The sequence below is a fragment of the Otolemur garnettii genome, unplaced genomic scaffold (assembly GCF_000181295.1).
Source record: "Otolemur garnettii isolate 467f Iridium unplaced genomic scaffold, OtoGar3 scaffold00015, whole genome shotgun sequence".
NCBI lineage: Eukaryota > Metazoa > Chordata > Mammalia > Primates > Galagidae > Otolemur > Otolemur garnettii.
The window spans coordinates 6,951,932-6,973,273 of NW_003852410.1; the positions used below are offsets into that span (position 1 = coordinate 6,951,932).

Here is a 21,342-nt window from a genome sequence, read left to right on the forward strand (position 1 = left end):
GTATAAAGAAAATGGCATATGTGAAACACGTTGCTATAACCTTTTCTAGATTTTTATTTTCTGCTTTCCTTATAGGCTGAGAAGTTTGGTGACTCCTTTGTTTTTGAAGGCATGTTGAGTGAGCAAGTGAAGACTGATATCCAACAGGCAGTAAGTAATGTCGAAACAGGCTCTCACATTTCTCTACAGAAAGCGTTTGAGTGAAGAATCCAAACTACAAGTGCCACCTTCATCTCCCCCTTACCATCTAACCATTATCCTGCCATAGGTTTGCTGAGGCCCATGGTCTAGGACACCTTATCTTAAGGAAAATGGCATGAGCCCAGGATGGTGTCTGAGGAACTGTTGGGGCTACCTTGAGCTTCTGTCTTTTATACTTACGTAACATAATGTGTTGCTAAGTAGAGTTTGGCTGGGCTCTAGGCTCTTCTGGGTTTCTTTTACTTACAGCTCTTTCTAGAATGGAGTATTAAATGTGAATTTTTTTTTTTAATTCTAACAGCCTTTTTTTTTGATTTTTGGAAATTGATGGGGCATATAAGATATTTTCTTACATGTCTCTAATGGATGGTGACAAGTCAGGATATTTAGGGTATCTGTCACCTGAATATAATACATTTTTGTTAAACATAGTCATGTTCTTAAAGTCTCAGCAGGAGATAGAGCTTCCTTGACTTTTCATGAATTCACATAATCAGATTAGTCATGTTCTTAAAGTCTCAGCAGAGAGATAGAGCTTCCTTGACTTTTCATGAATTCACATAATCAGATTAGTGTTCATGAAAGGCCCTTTGCGCTGAATGTTTATGAGAAATGGAGACAGGAAACTAGTCTGTACATACAGGGTGTACCCTCTATTGTAGAGAGGATCCAGGGAATGCAAATTAGGTGTGTTTTTCTCAGGCATCATAAGAAAAGGTGGACAGGCCTCCCTAAACACCTGTGCGTTGAGTGGAACTTAAGACTCCTCCTCTGGACATTTTAGCACATTTGTGTTATGTGTGTGTATTTGTTTACATGCCTATCTCTTGAAAATATAAGAATAAGAGAACAGGTTGGTTGCAGTGGGGCATGCCTGTAGTCCTAGCACTCTGGGAGGCTGAGACAGGAGGATTGCTCTAGCCCTAGAGCCTGGAGACCAGCCTGAGCAAGATTGAGACCTCATCTCTACTAAAAATAGATAAATTAGCCAGCCATGGTGGCTCATCCTAGCTACTTGGGAGGCTGAGGAAGGAGGATTTCTTTTTTTTTGAGACAGAGTCTCAAGCAGTCACCCTGGGTAGGTGCCATGGTGTCACAGCTCATAGCAACCTCAACTCTTGGGCTTAAGTGATTCTCTTGCCTCAGCCTCCCAGGTAACGGGGACTACAGGTCCCCATCACAACACCCAGATATTTTTGTTGTTGGTGGTGTTGTTGCAGTTGTCATTGTTGTTTAGCTGTTTTGGGCCAGGTTCCAACATGCCAGCCTGGGTGTATATGGCTGGCGCCCTACCCACTGACCTACGGGTGCCGCCAGGAGGATCTCTTGAGCCTAAGAGTTTGAGGTTGTTGTGAGCTTTGGTAATGCCTCAGCACTCTACCCAGGGCAACAGAGACTCGGTCTCCAAAAGGAGAAAGGAGTAAGCTGGGCAGTTGAGAGTTCAGAAAACAAAGAGGGCAAAGAATATAGAAGAGGCAGGACATAATGAAAGAGGGAAGGAAATGTGGCTCACTGACTCAAGGGAGGCTGATTAAGACAGAGGTGTTGAAGACAAAGGAATCCAGCCCTAACCTTCCTTTTTAACCCTTTACCATCCTGTGTCGGACCTCATCCCACATAATGATTTTCCTGTTTCGCTCCAATGTTGGAAGATGTCTGGAGCTTGGGAATTGCATAACATGAAAATACATATAACAGGAACAGTGATGGGTTCTCAGAGGGATTTTCCAAGTGATCTGAAAACGAAGAAATTTCAGGAATATGATTTATATGCCTATCAATGTGGTAGGAAAATGATGCGGCCCTCACCCCTGGTAAGAGGTTAGTGACAATGCTGACTCCATTCTTTGTCCCTCAAACATAGTTGATCAGTGGTTATAGGAAGACATAGCCTGTTCAGTTTGAAAAACTGACAGTTATTTTAGAAGATACAAAGTTTATGGGAAGAGTAGAAAGAGCTGATCAGTTCTGTGGATGTTATGGATTTACAATAAGGTCCTACAAAAATCATGTAAGGATTTTATGGTTTGCAGCAAAAGAAATGAGAACGGCAGTAGGAAAGAAACCATTTTCTACTGTGAGACATGCAAGAGGAAGCCTGGATTTCATTCTGGAGATTGCTTCAAGAAGTATCACTCTCAAAAAATTATAAACAAAACCCCCCCAAAACCTGTTAATTATTTTATGTAAACTAAAATAGATAATAAAATCTTCTGGTGAGTTCATATTTATGCTTTTCTCTTTTAAAACCGTAGGATTACATATAATCCACCAACCTCCTTCATGCCCCAAATAAATAAGAGTTGGGGAGTATGCGGGTGGCAGAAAAATCGGATTGGAAAGGGTTAATGCAATTCCTGCCTGAACGTCATCTTTACGTGTTGGCCCACTCCCTTCCCTCTCCGGAGTAGCAGTGCCAGCAACATTAAACTGTTCTGGCTTACATTTTCTTTCTGTTCAAGCAAAACTTGGGGGGAAAGATGAGGCAAAAACTCTCAAATCATTTATAGGCGAATCAGGCCACTTTTTCATCTGTGTTTTAGATAAATGTTGGAAAATTCAGCTCTGTTTGAATTTCACAGTTTTCTTTGCTCGTTTCAAGTTTATATTACAAGTGGATAATGTAATCTGATCCCTCCCCGCCGCCCCCCTCTTTTTAAAGGACTTTCAGGTCAGTTCCAGCTAGTATCGATGAGCCAGCAACTCAGGACCAACTCAGGACGCGGTGCCTTATTTCAAGATACTGAGTTCAGATGAGGGAGGGTATTTGTGCTTATTTTTGTAATTTGTGCTTTCAGATACAGGGCTTCTTGTCACTTGAGAACCTCCAAACACATTAGGCATGAAGGCAAAGGTGGATCATTGCTAGGTGCCCTATTAAGTACACAGTGAAGTGTGTCTGTTTGTAACTAGGATGGGGACAAGTGGCTCTCACCGGATCGTAGTGTTGGTCACTCGCTTAAATGCTCATAATGGAAAAGCAAACCTTTTAAGCTTGTTTAGAAAGGGTTGAATGAATAAAATAAATCTGTTGATGACTGGGGTAGCTAAGTTTTTTTTTTTCATCCCCCTCTTAAGCCTGACTGATCCTTATGCGCCAGACCTTTTTTTAACCCAGTATTTCCAGAAGTGTTGGAGGTGAGATGGTCCATGAGATAAATTTAAGCAGTAGAGGAAATGATTTCAGGTGGTAGACTGGGCAAGCATACCACCACCCTGTATTATATAGTGAAAGCCCTTCTCTTTTCAGGTGTCGAATTTCAAGACTTAATTCAATCAAGAAGAAAGTCTCATTTGAATGCTAGCAGGTCCTTAACACCTGACAACATCTGTTAGTCTCCTTTGTAACACAAAAAATAGGCCTTGGCACCTTCCTCAGGCTATGGCAGCTAGTTAAGATATGATTCATTTTTCAGGTAGTTATTTTAAATATTGCATTCTATTTATAAACGTTTACGCTTAGGAGATAAATGTTCCCTTTTTTAAAAAATCCTTTTTTTGGTAAAATAAAACACAAATATAGAAAATTTGCACAAAACGGATGTATACGTTATTGAGTTATATTAAAGCACATGAGCTTGTAACTGTCACCCCGGTCAACCCTATCTGTGTGTCACATTGTGACCACCACCCTGTCCCTAAAGTAGCCAGTATCTTACTTTTTAAAGTAGACACTTCCTTGTATTTATAGTATTATGACCAAGGAAATTTGTGTCTTTGAAGACTATTCTAAAGATTTCCCTTCCATTACCCCACTTGCCGCCCGCTCCCCCCTTTCCCCTCCAATAAGTTATCTATTGAAGAATCCAGGACATTTAGCCTGTAGGCTTGCCCATAGAATTTCGCTGATTGCCCTGTCATGGTGAACTGGTTCTGTCTGTCCTTTCCTGACAATAGGTAGCTGGGTCCCCAGGCCTGATTAGACTCCAGTTTACCGTATTGGTAAGACATCCCCCAGGGGTAGGCTCTTTTACCTCAAGGCAGCTAATGTCTGCTTCTTTCTCTGTTGATGATGCTAGCTGCTGCTAATGCTCCGTGCTTAAAATTCGTTAATTCACTATGGGCTATAAGATGTGATAATCTAATAGTTCTTTTTCAGTTAGTAACGGAGATACTTTTGTAATGAGATAAGATAATGAATTGATTCCATTCTACTCTTTAACAATGACAAGTTAGGTTTTTGTTTATGATTAAGCATTTCATTTTCAGATAATCATAGACTCATATATAGTTGTAAGAAATAATACTGAGAGATACTATGTGCCCTTCACCCCATTTCCTCCATTGGAACTATAACTATATACAGTTTTACATCTTATATAATTATAGTACAGTTTTACAACCAGAAAACTGATACTTGATACAACTCCCTTGTCTTTTTCTGATTTCACCAGTTTTATATGTGTTGATTTGTGTGTAGTATGAGGTTATCTGTGTATTTAATTCTATGCAATTTTATTACCATTGTGGATTTGTGTAATCAACGGATTTTTAAATATATCTTCATGAACTCATGTGTAGAAACATATTTTATTCACCAGGATGATGATCCTTTTGAAGGTTAAATGTTCCTATTTTGGCATTGGGTGCCTCTTCAAGTTCTTATAAGTCCTTTTTTCTCTTCTCTCTTTTTTTTTACTAGCTTTACTGAGATATAATTTACATACTATAAAACTCACCATTTTAAGTGTACAATTCAGTGTTTTTTGATCACTACAATGTAATTTTAGAACCTTTCCCTCAGCTCCAAAGAAGCCATGTGCTGTTTGTAGTCACTCCTCATACTCAGCCCAGCCTTAGGCAACCGTTCTGGGACCTTTTTAAGTGACCCCAATCCTCCTTAATAGCTTCATAGCTTCTATGACAAGCTCTATCCCTACTCCCACTCCCAGGCTGGAGTTAGCCATTTGGATAAGAAGCTCTAATATCTATTAGTAGAAAACAGTATTTCCAGGAGCCTGCCTAGTTTCTCGGTGTGCTCATTGCTGTTAGGCTGGTCATTGTTCTTGGGTCTCTCCAGTAGGCAGAGCTGAGATGGAATGCCCCTTGAGTTCATAGTGATAATTCTGTCAAGTGTTATTTATTTATTTATTTTTATTAAATCATAGCTGTGTAATGCAATTATGGGGTACAATGTGCTGGGTTTATATATAATTTGAAATACTTTCATCAAGCTGGTTAACAGCCACATTTTCTTTTTTTTTTTTTTGATACAGAGCCTCAAGCTGTCCCCCTGGGTAGAGTGCCATGGCATTTCAGCTCACAGCAACCTCCAACTCCTGGGCTCAAGCGAGTCTCTTGCCTCTGCCTCCCAAGTAGCTGGGACCACAGGCGCCCGCCACAACGCCCGGCTATTTTTTGGTTGCAGCCGTCATTGTTGTTTGGCGGGTCCGGGCTGGGGATTCGAACCCGCCACCTTAGGTGTACATGGCTGGCGCCTTAGCCGGTTGAGCTATAGGCGCCGAGCCCACATTTTCTTATTCTCTATTATATCTGTCTCTTTTCCTCCACACCAGGAATCTTGGTTTTCAGGGACACAGAGGATAAAAGAATTAGAATATTCCATAATTACTCATTTATTTTATCCCAGGTTACATATATAATAATCTCAAAATAACGATACTAATGCTACTATCCCCAGTGCAATTACTGAAAATAGATTAAAAAAAAAAACAGACATTTACATATACTTTTTCTGTTTCTCCCTAGTTTTAAAATAGTTGTACCATTTCTGTCTTCCTGAAGCACATGTCCATTGTGTAGAGTCCTGTCTCTGTTGTAACTGTCCGTCTTGGTTCAACACTAACTACATGTTTAATGCTCTCTATGTTCAGTGTCTCTCGAGTCACTTGAATTGATGAAGTTCATTCTCTACTAGAGTCTTCAGAAAGTGGCCAAGGGAACAGTATTCCCTGAGTTTTTGCATGTTGATAACATTTTATCAGTGCTCTTTATAGTTTAAAATTAATTTTGCTAAGTATAGAATCTTTGGTTCACATTTTTTCTTAAGTATCTTACATACTTTATTTTGCTTCCTTTTGGAATAAAGCATTGCTGTTGAAAAGTCTGATAATAACCTAGTTTTCTTTCCCTTTAAAGTTACTTATTTTTGCCTAAATACCCAAGGGTTTTGTTTTTTGTTCTTTGAGACAGAGCCTCAAGCTGTTGCCCTGGATAGAGTGTGGTGGCATAACAGCTCACAGCAACCTCCAATTCCTGGGCTCAAGCAATTCTCCTGCCTCCGCCTCCCAAGTAGCTGGGACTATAGGTGCCCATCACAACACCCGGCTATTTTTTGGTTGTAGCCGTCATTGTTGTTTGGTAGGCCCAGGCTGGATTCGAACCCTCCAGCTCAGGTGTATGTGGCTGATGCCTTAGCCACTTGAGCCATAGGCAATGAGCCCCCAAGGCTTTTCTTTTTTCCTTTCTCTGTCTTTCTTTAGCATCCTGTGATTTCAGACTATATCTTGGTGTTGGTTATTGTGAGTCAGTATTCACAATACTGGAGTTTGGTCTTCCAATATGTAGTTTCAAATTTTTTTAAAACATCAGGAAAGTTTTCTTTTATACTTGTTATACTGTGTGTGTTCCCTTTTACTCTTTAGGAACTTTCCACTATCTGTCTATAGGATTCTTTTTACCGTTTTCAGTGTTTGACTTTCTTTCAAATCATTTTTATCTTAACATTTTTTTTTGTCTTCTGTATCTCAAGTTATCTATGTTCATTTCTAGAATGACCTTTTATTTCCAGTTTCTTCTTATGTACCTCATCTTAGTTTGTGGATTCTGATTTATTCCGTTCTGTCAGATATCATTTTCTTTTTTTTTTTTTTTTTTGAGACGGAGCCTCAAGTTGTCCCCCTGGGTAGAGTGCCATGGCATCACAGCTCACAGCAACCTCCAACTCCTGGGCTCAAGCGAGTCTCTTGCCTCCGCCTCCCAAGTAGCTGGGACCACAGGCACCCACCACAACGCCCAGCCACTTTTTGGTTGCAGCCGTCATTGTTGTTTGGCGGCCTGGGCTGGGGATTCGAACCTGCCACCTTAGGTGTATGTGGCTGGCGCCTTAGCTGCTTGAGCCACAGGTGCCGAGTCCAGATATCATTTTCTTAAAGTCATTCACCGCACTTTGGGACAGTCTGTTGTGATTTTTCGAGCATGCCTTCCTGACTGTATTCCTGGTTTGGATGGCTGTTGTTCTGCTTCCTCTTCGAACCCTCCAGCAGTAACTATGGATTGGATTTCAGCATCAGTCTTTTGTGTTAGCCGTGTTTCATGTGAATTCAAGGTTTTGAACCTTTAGAAGAGGTAGCTTTGTAATGTCACTGAGCTCATGCCCCCATCTGCTGAGATTTCCTGGATCTCTTCCTCTCTACTTCTTTCTCTCTTTTTTTTTTCTCTCTTGTCCCTCTATTTCAGAAGTTTGATTTTTGCTCATTCCACTGAGATTTCTCCTTGCTGTGGGTTTTTGGAAGGGAACCCTTGCAGGCCAGTTTCACGACACCTTCTTACCGTGGGCCCTAACACTCACACCTTGGAATGAGCAAACTTCCTTCCTGTTTCAGCTGCTGTTCTTAAACTGTCCTTCTGTGCTTTTCAGTGATACATGTTCACCCTTCTAAGATTTTTCTTTCTCAGGTCTGATTCTTTGTTGCTTTCTTTTGCTTTCTCTTGCCCAGCCATAGATACCAGGCAGGTGTGGCTGTAGGCAGTTTTTCCTCACCGGTTTGTATTCTGACTTTGGTGAGGGTACTCGTCATAGGGATTTGTTGTTCATATTGTTCTTGAGTTTAGGGTATTTGCTATCCAGAAGCTCCTTCTGGTTTTATACATAGATTTGGAGACATTTTAAAAAACTATGTGGAGAGATTTAAAAACTGTTGACAGTGCTGCCAAGTTACCTAGTTTTCTCTTTATATAAAGAGGTAAAATATTGAGTTGGCTTTCAAGTTTGCTTGTGAGAATATCTTTTTTCTTTCTACTTTATTTTTAGTTTGGCACTTTCCAAATTGTTAACAGTTTAAGGAAACAAATTCTGGAATAGGTATCCTTTATAGAGGAGAAAAATAGGCTATTTTGAGAAGTTCTCAACTGAAAGCCAATTTCGGTGAAAGATCAGAATTACCAAATATATATATATATATTTTGACTTGGGTTTCCCAGGCTGGAGTGCACTGGCCTGATCATAGCTCATTAGAATCTCTAATTCCTGGGCTGAAGTGATCCTTGTCCCTTAACCTCCCAAGTAGCTGAGACGACCACCACCATGCCTGGCTAATAAAAAAAAAAAAATTATTATTATTATTATTATTATTATTATTTTGTAGAGTCTTGCTTTATTTCCAAGGCTGGTTTTGAACTCTTGGCCTCAAATGATTTTCCTGCCTTGGCCTTCCAATTGCTGGTATTATAGATATGAGCCACGACATCTAGTGTCTTTTTTTTTTTCCTTTGGTAAAAAGCAATTTTTAGCCAGTCATATCCTGCCTAAGTGGTGCAGGTACTTTGCTATTTGGATGATGCTGGGCTGTGACAGAAGCAAAGACAATTGCAACCTGACCCTCTGTTATTTAATCACAACTGGGTAAAGGCTCTCAACCAGCAAGAGAACCATCATAAGGATGTGAATCCGTTATCTGAATATAAACAAGTTGTAATGAGAAAGCCTGAGGCCTAGCAAAATTCTAAGGTCACACCTCAAAAATAATTTTTAGAAAAACTTTAGTAAGTTAATTATGGTGTAAACCAGAATCACTAAGCGAAGTTATCAAATCTATCTTTTTTTAAAAAAAATCTATCAGCCATTTAATTAGGTTCTTTTTAAGAAATTTAAAGCACCATTTTGTGAGGGTAAGCTCCATTTGTCAGGGCAAACACGCATCACAGGTAGCCCTGGAACTGCAGAATAGCCTTGATTTTCTATAAAATTTGTGAGTCCACAGCTTTTTGATCAACCTTGCGCTGTTCTGTTATCTCATATCTCTCTTTTTCGATGGCGAAGACCTCACCTTCCTGGTGTCTGGGCTTCTGCAGCTGCTGCTTCTTGAAATAAGTATCAGTGAGATGCTTTGGGATTTTAACATTACTGATGTCAATTTTTGTGGTGGTAGCGATGACAAATTTCTGGTGTGTTCTTTGTAGAGGAACTCCATTGAGGGACAGAGGGCCTGTCACAAGTAGCAAGCCACTGGCCAGTTGCTTTAGGAAAACCACTGTCTTGCCTCTGTGGCACCCAGTGAGGGTAATTAGAATGGTTCCAGGTGTGATGCTGGAGCGTAGTTTTCTCACACGCTGACTCAGTGGTTTTTTTGCCCTGGCTGAACAGCTTTCCAGGCACATCTTCGGTGGGATAATATCTAGGCATTTTGCCAAGTTTAGCCAGCTGAGTACCACCATTCTTGTCCCCACCAACCGGTTTTTTTTTTTTTTCTTTTGACACAGAGCTTCAAGCTATTCCCCTGGGTAGAGTGCTGTGGTATCACAGCTCACAGCAACCTCCAACTCCTGGGCTCAAGTCTCCTGCCTCAGCCTCCCAAGTAGCTGGGACCACTGGCACCCGCCACAACGCCTGGCTATTTTTTGGTTGCAGGTCATTGTTGTTTGGTGGCCCCGGCTGGATTCGAACCCGCCACCTTAGGTGTATGTGGCTGGCGCTTTAGCTACTTGAGCCACAGGCACTGAGCCACCAACTGATTTTGTAACAGTGGCAAGGACCTTTGCCTTCTTTTTCTTTTCTTCTCAATCTTGGATTTAACCACTGTGTATTTCCTTTTATACATCACCTTTCTGGAATACGCAGCAGATTGGGAATATCTGCCTATTCCTCTGAAAAGAACAGGATTTCAGCTGCAGTGGGGTTTCCCCTTCTTGGCCTTAGGTCTCTTCTCTTTATTAACAGGTTTCTTCTCTTTAGAAACCGGCTGCTTCTCAACTCTTTCACCTGCCATCTTGCAAGATGGGAAAGAGCTATCAAATCTATCTTAACAACTCTCTCAGTAATTGCAAGATCAAGCAGAAGGAAAAAATTTAGTAAAGGTATATAAATTTGCACAGCCAAATTAACAATCTTTCTAGCTATAAAGCTAGGCAAGTTTTAGTACATAGGAGAAATAAAGTAACTCAAAACACATGCAAGATGAATTAATCATTCACCATCGTTTTGGATGTTTGAACTTTTACTTTTCTTGTAGTTAAACTGACACTTCCTTGAAAACATCACTTGAACTTGAAGAAATTTTTTCTTTTGTATGACTGCCACGACTTGCCCTCTCCCCTAAACTGATTTTGGGTGCTTGTGTTTTTGGAGAAGCCTAAGAAAAAGACCACATCCTTTGAGTCAGAGAGATCTGGTTTTGAATCCAAGCTCCTCCATTTACCAGCTGATTTTGGGAAAAGCCAAAATCTATGCTATTCTTTTTTTATTTACTTCTAAGGTTTGATATTTAGCTTAAATTATTTCCGTCTTCTTTGTTAATGTAAGGATTTTAGTCTGCACATTTCTTTTTTTTTTTTTTTTTTGAGACAGAGCCTCAAGCTGTCCCCCTGGGTAGAGTGCCATGGCATTACAGCTCACAGCAACCTCCAACTCCTGGGCTCAAGCGAGTCTCCTGCCTCCGCCTCCCAAGTAGCTGGGACCACAGGCGCCCGCCACAACGCCTGGCTATTTTTTGGTTGCAGCCGTCATTGTTGTTTGGCGGGTCCGGGCTGGGGATTCGAACCCGCCACCTTAGGTGTACATGGCTGGCGCCTTAGCCGGGTGAGCTATAGGCGCCGAGCCAGTCTGCACATTTCTAACTGACCACTTTAGTTCCATAAGTGTTTTGTAATTGTTTTATTTCTAAACATTTTCTTACATTATTATTATTTATTAATACATGCATACTTTATGAATTTTTACTTTGTAAGTTATAGATATTTTGGTATCATTTTGGTACTGATTTCTAACTTGATGGTATTGTTGTGATATTGGTCCTTAAACTTTGTGAAGACCAGCTTTAGCACCTACCGGGGGTTGACTTTCATAAATGTATCATGTATATTTGAAAAGAATATTGCCTTTTCTATTACTTGGGTGCAGTACTCTAACACATATCCATTATAGAATATTTGTTAATTTTCTTGTGCAAATTTTTTATATCCTTACTTTTTTCTTCTGCTTAATCTTAGTGATTGATTACTCAGAGAGTTGCAAAAATCTCCATTTAAGGTGGTAGTTTTGATAATTTCCCTTAGCGATTCTGTCAGTTTTCACTTTATATATTTCAAAGCTATGCTATTAAGTGTGCCTTAGTTTAGAAGTATATCTTCCTCAGATGGAAAATTACTAAGAGGAAACATTAGGGGTAAGGAGGAATTCTGGCTAAACTGGCCTAACAGGATTCTTGCTGAAGGTAGGCCAGGGTGATCAGATAGCACCCGGGATGGGAGAGGATGAAAATTTTCATCAGATTTCAAAGGTGATCACACATTTGAGTGTAGGAGATTCTAGAAAACTGACTTAGCAGGATTCTTGCTGTAACTGGTATAGAAATGAATGAACACAGAAGCCCAAAGGTCAAAGCCTAGTTGAGAGAAAGTTCAAAGGAGCCTAACTAAGGTTTGGTCAAGGAGAGAATCTGGCATTAATGAGGTGCATCTTTCATTCCAATCTGTATACTTGTGTGAGTTGTCTTTTTGTTTTGTTTTGTTTTTTTCCTTTTTAGGAAAAGAAAAGCAAAGGTGAAAACTAAATGTCAAACTATTTTTTATTGAGAAAAAAAAATTTTATGCTATTTGGAAAATAAAATAGGACTGGGCACTATGGTTTATGCCTGTACTTCTGGTACTCTGGGAGGCCAAGGTGGGAAAAATCGCTTGAACTCAGGAGTTTGAGATTACCCTAAGTCAGAGTGAGACCCTGTCACTGCGAAAAATAGAAAAATTAGCCAGGACAGCTATTGTGGCCAGTGTCTGTAGTCCCAGCTACTCAGGAAGAACATTTGAGCCCAGGAGTTTGATGTTGCTGTGAGCTAGCTGATGCCAGAGCACTGTAGCCTGGAGCAACAGAATGAGACTTGTCCCTTCCCCTCAAAAAAAAAAAAAAAAAAAAAAAAAAAAAATTTAAAAAAAAAGTAAAAGAAAAAAGAGTCGGTGCCTGTAGCTCAGCAGCTAGGGCATCAGCCACATACACCAAAGCTAGTTGGGTTTAAATCCAGCCCATGCCTGCCAAACAACAATGACAACTACAGCCAAAACATAGCTGGGTATTATGGCAGGCACCTATAGTCCCAGCTACTTGGGAGGCTGAGGCAAGAGAATTGCTTAAGCCCAAGAGTTTGAGGTTAACGTCATGGTACTCTACCCAGGGCAACCTAATGAGACTCTGTCTCACACACACACACACAAAAAAAGTAAAAAAAGAAATATGTCTTTCCATTGAATTTAATATTTTATCATTGTATGGGGATTCTCTTTTACTTTAATAATAATTTTTATCTTAATGCCTATTTTGTCTGATAATCTATGTAGATGCATCAGTTTTCTTTTGGTTAGTATATGTCTAATATATGCTTTTGCATCTTTTCACTTTTAATTTGTATCTTTATGTCTTTAAGTCTATCTATTATAAATAGACTAGAGCTACATTTGTAACAAATTTGTAACAAATATCGTTCTAACAATCTTTGTCTTTCAAACAAGACATTAGTTCATTTATATTTATTGTGATTACTGATATTTTTGGATTTAGTTCTATCTTACACTTTGCTTTATTATCCTATTTTTCTCTCTTCTTTTTCCTCCAATTTCTTTTCTATATTTTCTATTTTTTCCCCTCATTTCAAGTTTACTTTTCTTAGAAGGCATGCACTTTGTATTTCCATTTAGTAGTTAGTTGATTTTAATACCTTTACATAAACTCTAAAATGTATTCTACTAGCTTTTCTGCTGTGTTATATTGGGTCCTTACGCTAATTACCCTTTTCCAATTTATATATTGCTGATGTCCACTATTTCATTCAAATTTGTTTTCTTCTTCCACTAATTAGTGTTACATTTTTTAAAACATGTAGTTAGTATTTTTAAAAACATAGGATTTGTTTACTACTATAATTTCTAATGTCTGTATTCTCCATTCCTTTCTGTATCTCAGTGATTCTATCCGAGATCATTTCTCTTTTATGTAAAGGATATCTTTTTTTTTTTTTTTTTGTAGATAGTCTTTTTCTGTTAGAGACAAAGTCTCACTTTATTGTCCTCAGTAGAGTGCTGTAGCATCACAGCTCACAGTAACCTCCAACTCCTGGGCTTAGGTTATTCTCTTGCCTCAGCCTCCCAAATAGCTGGGACTACAGGCGCCCTCCACAACTCCTGGCTATTTTTTTGTTGCAGTTTGGCTGGGGCCAGGTTTGAACCCGCCACCCTAAGGATATCTTTTTATAGGAAACTTTCTTGTTATAAATTGTTTGAAATATTTTTAATTTTGCCTTATCATTAAAAGATACTGCCTAAGTAAAAATTTTAGGTTGGCAATTGTTTTCTCTCCACACACTAAAGGCATTATTTCACTTCCTCTCAATTTCTTTGTTGCCTTAAGAAGTAAGCCATTAGGCTTGGCGCCTGTGGCTCAAGTGGCTAAGGTGCCAGCCACATACACCTAAGGTGGCGGGTTCAAATCCAGCCCGGGCCCACCAAACAACGATGACAGCTGCAACCAAAAAATAGCCGGGCGTTGTGGCGGGTGCCTGTAGTCTCAGCTACTTGGGAGGCTGAGGCAGGAGACTCGCTTGAGCCCAGGAGTTGGAGGTTGCTGTGAGCTGTGATGCCACGGCACTCTACCCAGGGGGACAGCTTGAGGCTGTCTCAAAAAAAAAAAAAAAAAGAAGTAAGCCATTAGTCAATTAATTGTTTCTTGCAAGTGATGTGGCTCTGGCTGATTTAAGATTATCTCCTGTCTTTGTCATTTAGGTGTTGACTCCTTGTATTTATCCTGCTTGAGTTTCATTGGATTTCTTGGATCTGTAGCACTTTAGTCTCTAGCTTTACTCCCACAAGTGTTATAATAGTTTTGTAGTGGCTTATTGCTAAGTATGTTCTAATGTTCAGTATCATTTCTTCTTAACCCATACATTGGGGAGGTTTTCTTTCTTTTTTTTTTTAAACAACTCTGATTGATGGTTAAGTTCTTAAATTTGTGCTGTGTACAGCACTGTTCAGACAACATGGTAAGGCTTAACAATCTTGGTATATCACTGTCTCAACAGCTGTGTTTGTGTCTGCATGTGGTGGTGTCTTGATGAGTGACATTCATTATTGTTACATGTTTTTGTGTGCCATATGAAAGTTCTGATGGTCATTCTATAACAGCTTTGAAAATTAGACTAGAAATAAAAAAAAAAAAAGAAAGAAAAAAGAAAGTTAGACTAGGCACTGGCATCAGTGTGAAGCTTCCCAAAGGGAGTATATCAAAGATGACTGTAGTGATATTCAGCAGTGAGGCATGTAGCTTTTTTTCTAGGATGAGTTTGTGAAATTAATTGTTAGACCTCATATATTTAGTATTCCATTTTACTTTCTGTTGTTTTGGGGGCTGTATTTTTGGTATTTTAGTGGTTGCTCTAGGGATTACAATATATATATACTTCTTAACACTACTACAGAGTTAACATGTTAATATTTTAGTAAATCTAGATGTCTTAGAATCATATAAGTCCTGCTACCCCATTGCCTATGTTAGACTTGTCATATATTACTTACGTTGGCTAAAACCCAGGTTGTATTTGTTTGCTTGCAATATTCGTATATATTTTGAAGAATATAAAGAAGAATAATAGTCTATTATATTTACTGGAACCATTTCTGTTGCTTTTCTTTCATTCCTGAAGTTCCATGTTCCCCTCTGGTATCATTTCCCTTCATCCTAAAAAACTTCTTTTAGTATTTTTAGTATAGAGCAAGACTTATAGTGATGAATTCTCTTAGGTGGTTTTTTGGGGGGTGAGGTGGGGGAGTTGGTTGAAAATGTTTTTATTTCACCTTCATCCCTGAAGGAAATTTGCAGCGGTCACAGAGAGTTCTAGGTTGAAGGTCTTTTCTTTCATCACTTTAAAAATGTCATTTCACAGTCTTCCCTGGTCTCTGTGATTTCTGATGACAGTCATTTGCATCATTGTTTTCTTATATGTATCATTATTTTGTTTTTTTTCAAGATTTTTAAAAGTCTTTTGTCTTCAGCAGTTTGATTATGATGCATTTAGACATTAATTTCTTTTTTTAGATATTAATTTCTAAGAGATTATCCTGCTTGAAGTTTGTTGAGATTCTCTGTTTGTCCATTTATGTCTTTAACCATATTTGGGGAGTTTTAAGCCATTATTTCAAGTACTTTTCTAAACATTAATCCCTTCTTTCTTTTTTAGATTCCAGTGCAAAAATGATAGACATTTCGATATTATCCCAGGGATTCGATATTATCCCAGAGATTGAAAGAGAGGCTTTTTCAATATTTTAAAATTGTGTTTTCTCTTTGCTCATCTATTGTATACTTCCCATTGATATGTCTTCAAGTTCCCTGTTTTTCTCTTTCTCTTAAGTTTACTCAGTGAATTTTTATTTCAGATATTGTATTTTGTATTTCTAAAGTTGTGTTTTTATTTTTTTTTAAGAGACAGAGTCTCACTTTTATAACCCTTGGTAGAGTGCTGTGGTGTCACAGCTCACAGCAACCTCCAGCTCTTGGGCTTAGGCAATTCTCTTGCCTCAGCCTCCTGTGTAGCTGGGACTACAGTGGCCCTCCACAATGCCCAGCTATTTTTTTGTTGTGGTTTGGCCGGGACTGGGTTTGAACCCACCACCCTCGGTATATGGGGCCAGTGCCCTATCCACTGAGCCACCGATGCCACCCTAAAGTTGCATTTTTAAAAATAGGTCCCTTTTTTCTGTTAAGAATTCTGATCTTTCCATTCAATTCCATAGTGTTTTTGTTTGCTTCATAGCCGATTGTTCTTACAACTGCTTTAAAGTCTTTGTCTGATAATTCCAACATCTGGGTCATCTCATTGTTGGTGACTGTTCATTTTCTTTTTCCTTCGGTAGTGGATCTCTGGGTTCTGTTATAATTCTCTAGACAATGTTGGCTTTTTTTTTTTTGAGGCAATCAGCCTGATTAGGAACAGACAACAAGTTTTGTCTCACCTACTGCTAGTGATGATTTTGTAACTATATTCATTCTTTTCATTTTCATGCCAGTCCAACACTTTAGTTTTTTAAAAAATTTTATTATAACTAGCATTGTACTTGTTTTAATAATTTCTTGTAGAGATAAGGTATTTCCCTTGTAGAGTTGTAGCAAAGTCCAAGTGAAATAGTGGCAAGCCTTTTAGTAAATGGCATTGTTCGGGTTTCTTCCAGTGGACTCTTTGCCTGGCCTAACTGAAAATTAAGAATTTCTTTCACTTTATTGTAAGATTTGGTAATGCCTCGTGTAGTATTCTGCCATGTTACAGTCATGTTTTGAAAGGATTTGGTATTCTGGAGTAAATCCTCTTGAATTGTCTCAGAGGCCTTGGCCAGAGGAATATACTCTTATATCTTTGTATATATCAAATATATACATATATATGTATATATGTCTTTGGTGATATATATATCATCTCTTTGGTGAGGGAATACATCTTTGTGTGGATGTGTATTTGTGATACAGGATATATAACATAAAATTTACCATTTTAACCATTTTTAAGTGTACAATTAATTGGCATTAAGTATATTTCCATTGTTATACAACCATCATCACTATGTGTTTCCAGAACTTTTTCATTATCCCGAAAGAAACCCTGTACTCATTAACAATAACTTCTCATTCTTCCCCCACCCCTGGGCTCTGGTAGCCCCTATTGTACTTTCTGTCTCTATGAATTTGCCTATTTTAGGTACCTCATTTAAGTGGAATCTTACAATATCTGTCCTTTTGTGCCTGATTTGTCTCACTCAATGTGATGTCTTCAGGGCTCGTCCATGCTGCAGTATGCATAAGAATGTCATTCCTGAGTCCCTGCTTCTGCTTCTCGTAGATGGATATAGTGACCTATCTTTGGACTTGTTTGTATTCACACCTCCTTCATTATCTGTCAGCTGTCCGTGGGTCTGTTCTTCGGACTTCTAGTCTAACTCATCTCTGCTTGACAGTTCGCTTTCTGGCCTAAAATGTGGTCTGCTTGTTTGGCAAACAGCCTCTGTATGTTCTGCTGTTTTCCTGGGGGCTTGCTGTTTTATTCCTAAGAATAAAAGGACAAAAGATATTCTCCTTTAACCACTCAAAGATATGTCCTTTAACCACTCAAAGCCCGGAGGATCTAGCAACCCAGACACTGAACCAAAATTAGGTTTTAACTGATTTATAGATTTTTTACGTTAAAGGTATTAGAGAATTAAAAATGAAAACATGCATATTGTTTAAAAATTATGCAATAATTATTCAGAAAAGATAAGCACATATGAAACCCGCACTATCTTGGATTGCCTAGGTGATGTGAAATGACAAATTGAGAAGAACATTAGGAAGGATATGGGCAGGGTGCTGTGGCAAAGACTGGGGAGGTAGATGGAAAGCCAAATTTGCTGATTAGGGAAGGCCTGGGTAGGAAGAAGCCTTTGAGGAGAGCCCAGCAGCTGAGGAAGAACTCATCTGGGGAACACACGGGCAGAGTGTCGGGCAGAGGGCCTGCTCCGTCTGTGTGTGCGCCTCCTCCTGCCTGTCCTCAGCTTTGTGTGGTCAGGTCTCAGCCACACACTTCTAGGAAGCCCATTTGGAAGCCCATTCTGTCGTCCCACATTCCAGATTTACATGCTCTCTTCTGTTCTTTGTTCTTATGGCTTCTTGTGCCTTCCTTTCATAGTGTTCATCTCCCTTATAATGCTAATTATTTGTGTTGGTATTTCTTGAATACTTTTCCCTTTACTGACTATGATCTACCAGGGCGTAGGATGCATCTTGATTACCCACCACTTAATTCTCAGCACTATTAACTGTCACTTAATAATCACTTAACAGATAGTTGTTAAAAAATGAAAGAATTCTATTTGAGTATCATACAGCATTGATATGCTGTTGTTGGAGCATTTAGTTTTTGAAAGCAGCAGGGCTCAGACCTGGTATGAACCATCCTCGTGTTGTAAAGTCAGCTTTTTCTTGGCAAGAGAACACTGACCAGGTCACCAGGGTTGACATGGGTTCACAGTGACCGAGTTATTCAAGAAGGGCATTCCAGGGCTGGCTGATTAGATAGGATAAGAAGGTAACACTGTCTTTTGAGTCTTTTTTGAAAAGAGTAGCTGTTCGTCTGACCTAGGAATCAGTATGTGGCATAAGCTCAGGAAGCAAAGCATGATAACCCTGAAAGGAGAGACCCCAGTGTAATCGGATAACAGGGTGCACATTATTTCTTCTAACCTACTGCTGATTACAGTGAGTGTGTGTGAGGCTGCTGCGGTCCCAAGAGGTCAGATTTGAAATACCTGTTGAAGCTGTCCTTAAATTTCTTTTCAGGTCGTTGAAAACAAATGAGACCCTACCTTGGATTGTTGTGCTCAGGAGTTTCACAAAGACCACATTGCCAAACAAGTTAAATTTAAAGAGGTCCTTTTATTGAAGAGCCAGCCAGTGACTGCCTGAGTGTCCCAACGTGGGGTTTCTGGGAGCAGCCCCGAGTGCTTAAGGGGTTGGATTTTTAAGGGCTGGTTTGCATCCTGGTTGGTACACAGGCTGTCCAGGTGCCTCCAGGTGGGGTAGCAAGCAGGCATTGTACAGAAGCAGAACTTTGCGATTAGGTAGCCGTATGTTGTACATCTTTGTCTTAATATTCTTTCCACCTGGTGTTGTCTAAAAGTCAGCCTGAAGACAGTCGGTTTGTTTCCCAGGGAGTTAGTCAAGCAAGAAGTTAGTCACTTCCCATCTATCTTGGGAATGAACCGGACTTACTCCATTTTGTTGAGGGCTTGCAGCCCAGGAATTTGTCAGGAGTTAACTGGTATTTTTCCATTATAGCCTAGGCCTAACAGGATTAAGAAATAAAAACAATTCTGTTATTCCCTGTCCCCCAAATGTTGGCGTATGTATCGCCAGCCTCTATGGAGAGACAAAGGTAGACTTGAGTTAAATAGTCATGCCCAGGGATGTCCACTACTCCTTTGAGCCACAGGTGCCACCCCAGGGATATTCACCTTTTACGAGAAACTTATATAAAATTTGGAACATAGACTGGTTGGAACTTTCAAAATTATATGGCAAAAAATGTTCCTCTTATAGATGAGGCAGCTGTGGCCCAGGAAGGGGAAATGGCTGTATCAGGTCTCCCTAATGTGGGAGTGGGACCTATTAATACCTAAAAGCCAGTATGCTACCTTCCCACTGTAGACCTCTGCTTCAGACTCCTGAGCCAGGAGTTGATTCTGTCTCTGCACAAAAGGATGTCCCACTGCAAGACTGTATTTAAAGTTGATATTTATCCAGAAGAGGATCACACAAGGTAGGGAGGGGTTTGGAAATCATGCAAACCTAAGGAACAGGTGACTTTATTCATAAATAAATGTTTACCCAGTATGTACCAGGCAGCAAGCTGAGTGCTGTGGATCCAGCAGAGAACCAGAGGGAAGTTCTTATTCTCATGGACATTATAATTCTGTAAGGCACAGACTGTAAACAAGTACACTTACAACTGACTATGACACTGGCTAGTGACTAAAATAAAACAGAATGGGTCAGAAAGCAGTTGGGGCACAGTGTGGTTGGTTTCTTTTCCCTCTTTTATCTATGGGGTCAGTGTTACCTCAGCTGAAACTTGAACAGTGAGCAGGGCCAGAATCGCCAGTGATGAGGGAGCAATGAACAGGTGGACAGGGATTGTGATGTGGGTCAGAGTTAGGTTGGAGAAGTTGGTAGGGGTAGATCATGTAGTGTTGGTGGACCTCAGAGGAGCCTGGGTTGCATCTTACGTTAGAAGCCATTGGATCTAACTGACATTGTAAAGAGACCATTCTGACTTCTGTGTGGAGTTTTTATGCAGGTCATTGGTGATGGATCTGGGGAGCAGGGCAGTAGGAACAGAGATAATGAGAATTGGCCTGATACTTGGAAGCACATCTGAGAGCACAGGGTGGGAAGGAAAGAGAGGAATCAAGTTATTACTCTTGGGTGTTGTCTTGAGCAACCGGTGAGATAGTGATGTTTTCAACTTGAGATGGGAGACCCTGGGTGAAGGTTGAATAAATTACTGAACTGAAAGGAAACTCAGACGTGAGTGGGTTATGATTTCTCTACAAATGTCTGAAAGGTGATGAAGAGGGAATTTGGTTTATTTCATATGATTCTTGGTAACCTAATCAAGGTCTCTGAGAGACAGATTTCAAGTTAGTTAGATTAGGAACTCTTTGTTAAAATGATCTGAACATGACAGGAACTGGCTAGGAGGAAGTGATGTCTGTCACCCAAATTGTTCAAGCTGAAACTGTGGGACCATCTGTTGGTAAAGTGACCATATAATTTACTGTCCAGTTCAGGACACATTTGACAGTGAAATGGGATGCTCATAATTATGCTTAGATAACAGATATACATCTGGATAGCCCTGTTTAACAATGACCCATGTTCATCCTGCCTTATTCTTACTCATCCTTGAGGCTCTGTGGAGGGGATACTTGGGGTACAGGCTGAAACTGGGCAACCTCTTGGCATCCCTCCAGATCTAAGGCTGTGAAGATCCTTGGTACATTTTATTTAACAAAACAATATTGATGCATAGCTTTTGTGGGTTAGGTCAAGTCCACCCATAATATAGGGAAACTCCAGTGTAGAGTTCCCCTCCCATCCCCGCCCTGCCTTACTCACTCCTCTTCCTCACCTGCAAGCTTGACTTTGGTTGTGTGCCCTTTTGTGGGCTACCATAACTCACTGAGCTTCTCATCTCCACGGTACTTAGCATAGGTTAAAATCATCTGCTTATCTGTCTGTCTTCACATCTGGATTATATCCTTTTCTTCTGTATCCCCAGGGCCTAGCACAGGGCTAGCATAGAATAGATAGATGCTCATCAAATGTTTGTTGAATGAATGGATGGCATCGTGAATCCATTCTGTAGATTTCTTTTTCTTTTTTTTTTTTTTTTTTTT

The 21,342-nt window shown here is 39.7% G+C and overlaps 1 protein-coding gene and 1 pseudogene across 1 annotated transcript in view; one reads left to right on the forward strand and one right to left on the reverse strand.

The window, feature by feature from the left end:
* SUMF1 (sulfatase modifying factor 1) overlaps positions 1-21,342 on the forward strand; it is a 100,102-nt gene that overhangs the window by 19,534 nt on the left and 59,226 nt on the right. Inside the window, exon 3 of the mRNA XM_003785481.3 lies at positions 76-150. Coding sequence (XP_003785529.1) covers positions 76-150 — 75 coding nt within the window. The remainder of the gene's footprint in view (positions 1-75; positions 151-21,342) is intronic.
* LOC111723739 lies at positions 9,121-9,540 on the reverse strand (annotated as a pseudogene).